The 10,602-nt window shown below is 47.3% G+C and overlaps 1 protein-coding gene and 1 pseudogene across 1 annotated transcript; both read left to right on the top strand.

The window, feature by feature from the left end:
- Window positions 1-827: 827 nt before the first annotated feature.
- LOC102017380 (L-amino-acid oxidase-like) lies at window positions 828-7,875 on the top strand. Its single transcript, XM_005410719.1, has 7 exons — window positions 828-843; window positions 3,781-3,995; window positions 4,146-4,258; window positions 5,287-5,488; window positions 6,044-6,112; window positions 6,342-6,478; window positions 7,020-7,875. Exons 1-7 carry the CDS (start codon window positions 828-830, stop codon window positions 7,873-7,875), a joined length of 1,608 nt encoding a protein of 535 aa, XP_005410776.1.
- Window positions 7,876-9,218: 1,343 nt separating this feature from the next.
- Window positions 9,219-10,281, top strand: LOC102018222 (annotated as a pseudogene).
- Window positions 10,282-10,602: the final 321 nt, after the last annotated feature.

The following is a 10,602-nucleotide window of genomic DNA, read 5'->3' as shown; positions in this document are numbered from 1 at the left end:
AGAAAGGCGCTGGAAGCCCCAAAGAAAGGGGCAGAAAGCCCTTTCCTCTGCAAATGGGCCAGACCACAGACCTCTTCCCTGCCTGCCAGGGACTGCTTGAAAGGAACAAGGAAGACGTAGTCCTTTCACAGCAGACCCAGTCCGGACTCGGGATTCTGGACAGACTCACAGGAAAGCAGAAGGGACTACAGTAGAACAGCAGTGGGGCCAGGTGTGGTGGTGCATGCCTGTAATCCCAGCACTTGGGAGGCTGAGGCAGAAGGATCGTTGTGAGTTCAAGGCCATCCTGGGCTACAAAGTGAGCTCAAGGCCAGCCTGAACTGCATAGCGAGACCCTGGCTCAAAAAGACAAAAAAAAAAAAAAAAAAAAAAAAAAAAAAAAAAAGAACAGCAGTGGTACAGGACATTCTCTGTTGAGAGCAGGCAGAAAGTTTGTCCTGTGCTGGGAGGCCAGACGCTGAACACGTAACCCAGCCTCATCGCTTCCTAGCAGGTAATCACAGCACATTTGGGATGGTCCATCCGTTCCCACACCTCCTTCCTGTTGGCACCAGGAGCTAGGTCTGAGCCAGGAGAAGGGGCTTTCACTAGGGAGGAGGACAGTGTGAAGGAAAGTGAGATGCAGAAGATGGGGCTGAGGGTGAGGTCGGTCATTCTCTGTCCCTTTCACATGACAGGTCAGGCCTTTAGGGCAAGGCTGCCCTGCCTGGCCCAGCCAATAGAGTTAGACCAGGCTGGTGGATTAAGATTCAGTTACTGCCAGAGTAGAACTGGCTCCTCGTAAAGAGAAGGAGAGTTGCTCAGGATTCCGTGTGAACAGCAGGGTCATGGTCAAGATAAACGGTAAGTAGGATGCCTCCTCCGGGTCTGAGAGAGCAAAACCTGAGGAAGGTTTTCCACTGAACACTGGAATAGGGAGAGGAGCTGGATGGTGGGGAGTGGGTTAAAGTGTTTGACTTGTCCAAGGACAAGTCTGGATACAAATAAAAGAAGGATAAGAATAATATAGGGAATGGGAACGTGTCAAGAGGCGAGGAATGGGTTGAGTTGTTAAAGGGAGTCAACAGGGTGCAGCTGGGTCTGGAGAATGAGTCTGTGGGCTGGGTGCACAGAGTAGGAACACAGAGATAGAGACAGAAATGGCAAGAGCTGAAGGAGACAGGAACATTTGTGAGAAGTGGAGAATTGATTAGGAAGCTTGATATAGGCCTGGGGTTGGGCAGAAGGGATAGGACCTGAGGACTTTCTCCCCTGGGCTTGGGGCCCCCTCTCCTGTGACCTAGGAGTTGCTCCAGTGGAAGGCTCTCTTGGCACTGGGAAGGGTCTGCACTGCTAGCCAGTGAGGTCACCCAGCCCTCCTCAGCAGGTGGGCCCTGGGACCCCCTTCCTTCTAGCAGCTGTCCAATCACTACAAAGACTGGCAGGGGTTCTCACCTCCCAAGAAAACGCAGAGCTAGTGGAAGGGGCACACTGTGTCCAGTCCCTGGCCATTCCTGTTGAGAGTAGGTGACACTGGGGAAACCGCACAGCCCTTCATTTCAAATTCCCAGGTGAATTTCCCTGCACATCGGACCACTTGATTGTACAGAAGCAAATGAAGTCACTTGGGATTTGTGGTATGGTATTTATTTTTTTAGTTTCTTAGTACATGTTTGTAGTACATAATGTTTACATCTTCGTGTGGAGTTGGGACATATACATAATACACCTTTCTCCTTTTCCACCCTCTTTCCTTTCCCTCCCTTCCCCTCCACCCGCCTCTTGGTCACTTTCCTTTTTTGTACCTGTTTGCAGTATGTAATGTTGTACATTCCCTGTGTGGAGTTGGTACGTGTACATAACTAATCTTAATTCCTTTTTTCATCCCCTTTCCCTCTCCTCCTCCCCCTTCCTTCCATCTCTTGGTCCTCTTCACATTTGAGAAAGATCTATCTCCCTGCTTCCTATTCCTGTATTTATCTTTTATTTTGCTCTTTGTTTATACTTTGGGTTTCTTATATGAGAAACCATGTGATATTTAAGCTTGTGTGTCTGGTTTATTTCACTTAATATTATGATCTCAAGGTGCATCCATTTTCCTACAAATAAATCAAGTTTAGCTTTCTTTATGGCAGAGTAGCAGTCCATTGTGTGTAAGCACCACATTTTCTTTATCTGTTTATCTGTTGATAGACATATAGGTCACTTTCAAGATGTAGTCATTATAAATCGTGCTGCTATAAACATGGGTACACATGCATCACTGTGACATGATGACTTTAACTCCTTGGGGAAAATACCTAGAGGGGGAAGAGCCAGGTCAAATTGAATTTCTATTTTTCATTTTTTGAGGAACTTCCATGTTGATTTCCACAGTGATTGTAATAGTTTACACTCCCACCAACAAAGTAGAAGGCTTCCTTCTTCCCCTAAAGCCTTGTCCACGTTTGCTATTTCATTTCTTGATGGTAGCCATTCTTTCTGGAGTAAGATAGAATCTCGGTGTTGTTTTAATTTGCATTTCTCTAATGGTCAACGATGTTGAGCATTTCTTCACATATTTGTTGTCCATTTGTACTTCTTCATTGCACTTGCCCATTTTTTGACCGGATCTTTTATTTTGGGGTCTAATTATTTTAGTTCTTTATATATTCTAGATATGAGTCCTCTGTCTGAGAAATAGCTGGCAAAAAAAAATTCCTATTCTATAGGCTGTCTCTTCAACTCTGTTGGTTGTTTCCTTTGCCACGCAAAAGTTTTTTGATCTGATATGGTCACATTTGCTGATTCCGGGAACTATATCCTGTGCAACTGGGGTTCTGTTCAGAAAATCCTTGCCTACGCCTATGACGTCATTGCATGTGGCTATTAACTATCTGAACAATAGTTTCGTTCTTTCTTTCTTTCTTTCTTTCTTTCTTTTTTTTTGTACCAGGAACTGAACCCAGGGCCTTGTGCCTGCCAGGCAGCCACTGTGCCACTGAGCTACATCCCTGGCCCTGAGCAATAGTTTCTGATCTTACTTGCACATTAAATACCTGGTATGTGCGCTGCTGAAGTCAGCACTACATTAAATACCTGGAAAGTTTTTTCAAAAAAAGTACAGTGCGGCTGAAGAATCATAGATGGCCAGTTTACCATAGGGCTCTCCCCACTCCCTATCCCTTAAAAGAACTGTGCCTTCCTTCTTCACACACCCTCATTTTTGCACATGTGCACACAAACACACACCCTCTCACAGATGCACTCATCTCTTCATTCTCACTGCTTCAAGGTGAGGTCAGCTGCATTCCAGTTCTCAGCTCATTTCAGCTTCCCATGTATAAACTCACATCCACTCAGGCACCTACAGCATCCCACAAACCCATCTTTCACAAACAGTGCGGTCCTGTGGAGCAGCAATCACAGCTCATAACTACAGCCTCACCCGTAAGCTGACACACACACAGAACCACACTTCCACACTCACACACACGCTCACGTGCACACTCACCTTCCAGAGTATGCACATTTATAGTCAAATATGAACCTGCACATCTATGAGTTTCCAATCACATGAACTTCACAATCACCATTAGTTACACAGCTGATACCACTGCAGTCCACACATACATCTGTCCCCACACAACACAATCACCCCCACATAGACACTGTCACAAATGCACAAATCTACAACCGCAAAGTGACCAGACACAGCCCCGACCTGATCGTCCTGCCTTTGTTCACACAGTCAAGCTCATCCTGGGCAGGGCAGCCAGGATTCACAAAGACTGGACCCCCATTGCTTTCTCTTCCTCCCAGGAACCTTGATTTGGGGGCTCCTGCTGACCTCCCCCAGCTGCTTTGCCTATGATGAGGACCTGGCCAAGTGCTTCCAGGACCCAGAATATGAGTCCTTCCTCGCCATGGCCCGGGACGAGCTCCCTCCCTCCCCACTGCCCAAGCGCATAGTGGTAGTGGGAGCTGGTGTGTCAGGCCTGACAGCCGCCAAGACCCTGCAGGACCTTGGTCACCAGGTGAGGAGGCCTTGGGAGGGTCTCGATCATTTGTTTCTAGTTTACCTCCTTGGGCGGGAAAAGCAAGGTTGGAGTTGAACGACTGTACATTTCTCCCTCGGGTCTGAAATCCTTAACCCTTAATCATCGTTAACTGCCACTGAACTGCAGGTAACCGTCTTGGAGGCCAGTGACCACATAGGGGGTCGCGTAGTCACATTCAGGAATAAGGAAGAGGACTGGTACTATGAGCTGGGGGCTATGCGAATTCCCAAATCCCACAGGTAAGTCCCAGGACAGAAATGGAGCAAAGGCCAAGTGGGAGGATGGGGAAGGGGCAGGAGGGGCTTGTTGCATCATGTCAGAGCCCTTCAGGATTCACTCTGTCATGTAATTCAACTCTGTAAGTCAGGACTAATAGCGCTCTCCCACTTAACAGAGAAGACCAAAGCTAAGAGCCCAGTCACACAGAAAGTGGCAGATCTTGAACTAATAGTTATAATAGTTACCATTCATTCATCAAATTGTATACTCCAAATACAGGCAGATTTTATATGTCAATTGTCACAATGAGCTGTGAAACTATCATCATTGTTATTAACAATAACTGTGCTGAGTATTATATATACATTATTTGATCAATCCTCACAACCCTATAATTTGCTACTCTTATTATTCCTATTTACAAATTCAGAATGGGCTCAGATACAATAAACACTCAGCCAAATTTCTCCTAGGAGAAAGCCACAAAGCTCCTCCTTAAGATCAAGGAGGCACTTGGCATAGAAGCCCAGGTGACTCCTAAACCGTATCTCACTATGGACATGGACAAGGTCTCAGGTTCTAAGGGTCCCTGGCCCAGTATCCCACATACCTCTACAAATAGGACTTTCTTTTGCCCTTCAGCATCAATTGAACCTATACTCCCTCCAAACCATCAGAAGCAAAAGTGGTGAGGGCATTAAAGCAGCCCAAACTAGCAGTCATTAAATATGACCTCAAACTTATTTAGACACAGAAAACAGAATTTCAAATACCATCTGAATCAAAAGTCCTCAATCTCTACTTTTGAAACCTATCAGCTGGGATTTTCTAAAGGACCCTAATTTGGTGTTGGGTGAACACCCCACCTCCTAAGCCCCCTGGGGCAAAACAGCAGAAATAAAGTGTCCAATGAGCATAGCAAGGGGAAGAGGAAATTAGAGTTGAGCAAGCAAGTAGTCTGAGCTTCCTGGGCACAAAATGAAACCGGTTTTCCTGGAATTGGTTTCTACTATGGAGCAAGCAAAAAGGATCTCTTCCTCTGCTCCAGGCTGACCCACACCTTTATTGAGAAGCTTGGCCTGAAGCTGAACAAGTTCACCCAATTTGATGCCAACACCTGGTACCTCATCAACGGACAACGCTACCACACCAGGGAGGTCATGGCCAACCCAGAGCTCCTGGCCTATTCCATGGACCCTAAAGAGAAGACCAAGAATGCTACGAATCTCTTCTACCAGTCCATCACCAAGGTACCAGCTGCCTTACCCCAACTAGGGTTGGAAGGTAAGAGGGTCTGTTTGCCCTAAGGTTGCCTGGAAGTTAGTGGATGGCTCTGGTCATCTGACTCCTGCTTCACTCCTGTGATCAGTCTACCTTCCTTCTAAATCACTACCCAAGAATTTGCCACTGAGAAGACTACACCCCCAATCCCCTTCACCTCTCCTGCTCCTGACTGATCCCATGGATCCCATTACTTGATAAGTGGTAGTGGGAGGAAAGGGAATACTACATCAGCTAGTCCTTGGTAATGAATCAGCAGCAAAGATATTCACCTTAATTTCCAAAAGGTCTTTAAATGGAGGGGACATACTTATGGAAAAGGAGCTTGTAGGAGTTCCCAGAATTATTATTCCTCTGGCCCTTCCATCCTCTACCTGCTACCCCCACCCTCTTCAAGGGACATCCAGGGAACCCAACACTGCTATCTCTAAAGGCGTGCAGAGCCACCTGCCCCCCACCATGGCCTCCCTGTCCATAGCATTAAGGCCCAACTTAATGATGGTATCTCTCCTCCCCTTCTGCAGATAAAACAAAATCTGAAAACGTTCAACTGTAGCCAGCTGATGTCCTTTTATGATTCTTACTCCACAACGGTGAGTGCAACAAAGAAGTCCCAGGATGGATGTGGAATGGTAGTCCCTGTGCTTGGACCTGCCCCCTGGGTTGTCCCCTCCCACCAATATGCACTCCTCCCACTGCCATAGCCTGTACCTCTCTGGAGTCCAGTCCCACCTTGCCCAGACCCAGGCCCCTGCTAAAGCCCCTTCCTACACACAGGGCCCTCCACCCCACAATCCTACCCTCCACGTGCCCTTCCCCCAGGCTTACCTGCGGAAGAAAGGACGGCTGAGCAGAGAAGCAGTAAAAATGATCGGGGATGTGATGAATGAGAATTCTGGATACTATAAGTCCCTGCTGGAGTCCCTGCAGAACATGAACATCTTCTCCAAAGGCGATGAGTAAGGCTAATCTGGAGCCAGAGTGAGAACCCCCTCCCCAACACAATTTGTTGGATATGTACTATGTGCCAGGCACTGCGCTAAGCACCTTCCAGAAACTGTCACAGTTAATCACATTTAATAAGTAGACATTATTATTCAGAGTCATTTTACATGTAAAGATGCAGAGATGTTACGGAACTTACCCAAGTTATACAACTTTGGCACAAGTTGAAGCCAGATTCCAAACCCAGGTTTGCAGCACTCCTCCTGAGAAACAAAATTGCAGGTGGCTGGATCCATGAGCTGGACAGCCCATGTGATCCTGGGAGAGTCACTTCTGTCTGGGTGTCAGTTTTCCAAACGATCAAATTAAGCACCTAGGTTTCCCTAAGAGAGAATCTTTTCCTGTACGTCAACTAAGGCTATGTATGTGAAGTGTTCCTGTAGAGGGTGCATGGAGCTGTTTCCCATCCCCTTTCAGACCAGACGTGATTGGCAATTGGCACACTGGTCTGGTGGTGCCTCCCACCCTCACGCTGTCCTCTCTTTGGCCTTGCAGCTTCTCTGAGATCACAGGAGGCTTTGACCAGTTCCCCAATGCCCTCAACACCAGCCTGAAGCCTGGCACCATCCACCTGGAGTCCAAGGTGGAGACAGTGGTGAGGGACGGGCCTGAGGTCCGGGTTTTGTACCGTAGGGGGGTCCCCACATCAGAGTTGCACAACCTCACGGCGGACTACATCATCATCTCCAGCTCAGCCAAAGCCACTCGCCTCATTGCCTTCCAGCCACCCCTGTCCCCAGGCAAGAGAGATGCCCTGCGCTCAGTGCATTACACCAGTGCCACCAAAGTGATTTTGGCCTGCAACCAGAGATTCTGGGACAAGGATGGAATTGAGGGAGGGGTCTCCATCACTGATCGACCCTCACGCTACATCCACTACCCCAGCCACAGCTACCCTGGTGGCAAGGGTGTCCTACTGGCTTCCTACACGGTAGGCGATGATTCCCTCTTTTTCACTGCCATGAAGCAAGACCAGGTTGTGGACATTGTCCTAGATGACCTGGCAGCTGTGCACCAGATACCCAAGGAGGAGCTACAGCACATGTGCCCCACCTCAGTGGTCAAGCGCTGGTCCCTGGACCCCCTCACCTTTGGTGCCTTTGCTCAGTTCACACCCTACCAATTTGTGGACTATTCACAGCAGCTCTTCCAGGCAGAGGGCCGCATCCACTTCTCGGGCGAGCACACCTGCCTGCCCCATGGGTGGCTTGACACCGCCATCAAGTCTGGCCTTCGGGCAGCCAGGAACATCCAGGTTGCCGTAGACAAGGAGGCCACAGAGGGACAAGTGCCTCTGCAGAATCACTTCACCAACACCCAGGATGGTTTCTCCCGCAAGAGCAATCCCTGAGGGAGTCTGCTGGCCATGGGCTAGGAGGAAGGGCCCAGAAGAGAGGTCATCAATGGCCCCACTGGCCCCTCAAGAAACCAAAATTACCAGACAATGAACCCGGCTGGCTAGTCAGTAAGAACCATCATCTCCTTTCCTATTTCTGTCCCCTACCAGCCCCTACCGGAAGAATGCAGCAGTCAGGGTATATAGAGGAATAAGGGAAAAATCAAAGGTAGAGAATGCTAGAAGCATCCCTAAACTTGGAGGAAACTGTCTTCTGTGGCACAATATCAAGCAAAAAAAGGTTCAACCACATCTAATTTCTGTCACCTACAAGTTGAAAGAAGTCCCTAAAGGAACAGACAACCAAAATCACAGTAATGTTAAGCCACAGATTGCTTCCCCCCCACACACACAGACATGTACACGCACACACACAGCACAGAAACCCCACCATGGTTATGTGTGCTTGAGTTAAAGGTGTCGCATCTTGGCCCAATCTGGAGTCTAGGTGGATGAAAGAGGCAAGAATGCTTCTCCCTTGCTGTTGTAGTATGTGTCTCCTCGAAATGCTTCCTGGTGCACAGACTTTTCCTCTACATTCACCCCTCCACCTTATCAAACAGAACCCCAAATGCCACCAGCCCATCCACACATCACCCTGGGAGCACACCAAGTCATTCCACATGCTCCTTCCCCACTCTTCTCCTCCCTAAAACCCCACCTGTCTTTTGAGACCCAACCCAACTTATTCCCCCACCCCAGATTCTCCCTTAACGACTCCCCTAGCCCCCAGCCCCTAGAACTGTAAGAAAATAAATTTCTGTTATCTGATATTGTGATGATTTGTTGTGGCAGCCCTAGGGAAACAACAACGTGTCTTTCTTCTACTCTTCTCCTGGCAAAGAACAGACAGAAGCAATTCCAAAAATCATTGCTGCCCAAAGGCAAAGAAAGGGCTCCTCTCCCTGAGTTTTCACACATATTGCCCTTCTGGCCTACACATGTGAAATATCAGCGTAAGAGTAAGCACTGCAAATCAGGTAAAGAAGGGCAATCTAGTCAATATTTGACCTGAGGATAATTTGTTATAATTTTTCATAAAATAGTTAGCCCTACATATATCACACCAGAAATATAGATAAATTTCAGGTAGGTTAATGGTTTGATGTGAAAGCAAAACTTTAACATTTTTAGAATAACCAGGTGTGGAGGCACATGCTGGTAATTCCAGCACTTGGAAGGCTGAGGTGGAAGGATCACTGTAAGTTCAAGGACAGCTTGAAATGCATAGTGAGATCCTGTCTCAGAAAAAAGAAAAAAAAGGAAAAGTAGAGGACTTGCTTTAGAGAGCCAGAACCATGGCATCAGGCCATAAGACTGGCCTGTCCATCATAACAGCAACCTTTCCAATTTAGGGGACGAATGTCTCTGGATTCTGTACTCTGGGCCTGATTATCTGTACCTGGATGTAAAGGGGGGAGCATTTTGTTCCCAAAATTACCTTTGGTCACTGTCATGGTTTGTGTCTAGATGTCCTGCCAAAGCCTCATTCAGTCGTGGGTGGGCCTCTAGAGATTTTTATTGATCCATGGTCCAATGCTAGAATTATGGGTGTGAGTGCTACCCTCACCGGGGGTAGGCAGCCTGCATACAATATAAGGGAGAGAAAGAGGCTTGCTGCTCCTTCCTTTTGCTCTTGTTGCTTTTGCTCTCTTCTGCCACCATGAGCAGTTGCCCTCTGCAATGTGCCGCTCTGCCTTGGAGCCATTTGAGTATGGACTGAAACCTCCACAAACTGTGAGCTAAATAAACCTTTCTTTCCTTAATTTTGGGCATCAGGTATTTTGTCTCAGCAAGGTACCCAAGAGAGAAAAGTAACCAAGTCAGTCATCCTGCGGTAGAAAGCCTCCTAAAGCAGCCCTAGAAAGGCTAGCGCCCTTTCTTTGAAATGCACATGATGGTGGTCAAGCTGGAACAGGGGATAAACTCAATGGCCATGGCAGGAGCCAATCAATACATCTTTCATCTTGAGGCTACTGACAACACAGGGCGTTTGATCAAAGGTATCTGAGAGAATGGGATCAAGGTGGACTTGCCATCAAACCAAGAACTATAGTTGAGTATTTGGCACCATGGGCTAATCAAACAGATATGGCCTTGGTCATGACAGTAGAACCTGGGTTTGGAGGACAAAGTCATGAAAGACAAGATGCCAAAGGTTCACTGGTTGAGGACCCGGTTTCTACCGCTGGATGTAGAGGTGGTGGAGTAGGTCCTGACACTGTTCATAGGTGTGCAGAGGCAGGGGCCACCAGGATTGTGTCTGGCAGCACCATTGTGACGAGTGAAGATTCCACATCTGTGATCAACTTACTAAGAAATGTATGTTCAGAAGCTGCTCAGAAATACTCTCTTGATTGATGAGGCCACAAGGAGCCCAGGATTTGTGTTCATGAAAACTTTCCATGGGAAAACAAGACTACAATGTCACATCACAGTTGCGGCAGCGCTGCTTTTCTGAGCAATTATTCCAGTGACTAAAACCTATTGTACAGAATGTTCTAGGAGGTTAGAAATTGTTGTGCATTAACTACGCTTTAGTGGTGTAATTAAAGGTTAGTGAGAAATACCCTGTTTAGTGGGAAAATTAATTTTTATAGAGTGAAAATATGGCTAAGAATGGCATGTCACCTACCAAGAACAAAAATTTTTTTCCGTATTTTTAAAAACATGTTCTATTAT

Source organism: Chinchilla lanigera, unplaced genomic scaffold, assembly GCF_000276665.1.
Source record: "Chinchilla lanigera isolate Chin_1 unplaced genomic scaffold, ChiLan1.0 scaffold00136, whole genome shotgun sequence".
NCBI classification, from domain to species: Eukaryota; Metazoa; Chordata; class Mammalia; order Rodentia; family Chinchillidae; genus Chinchilla; species Chinchilla lanigera.
Note: the sequence above shows the minus strand (reverse complement) of the source record. Positions and strands in the feature narration are given on the sequence as shown.

Bases quoted from the DNA above. Each gene is read 5' to 3' on its own strand.
- LOC102017380 (XM_005410719.1), top strand. The intron at 3,996-4,145 runs GTGAGGAGGCCT...ACTGAACTGCAG, and splicing joins TGCAGGACCTTGGTCACCAG to GTAACCGTCTTGGAGGCCAG. The intron at 5,489-6,043 runs GTACCAGCTGCC...CCCCTTCTGCAG, and splicing joins TCTACCAGTCCATCACCAAG to ATAAAACAAAATCTGAAAAC.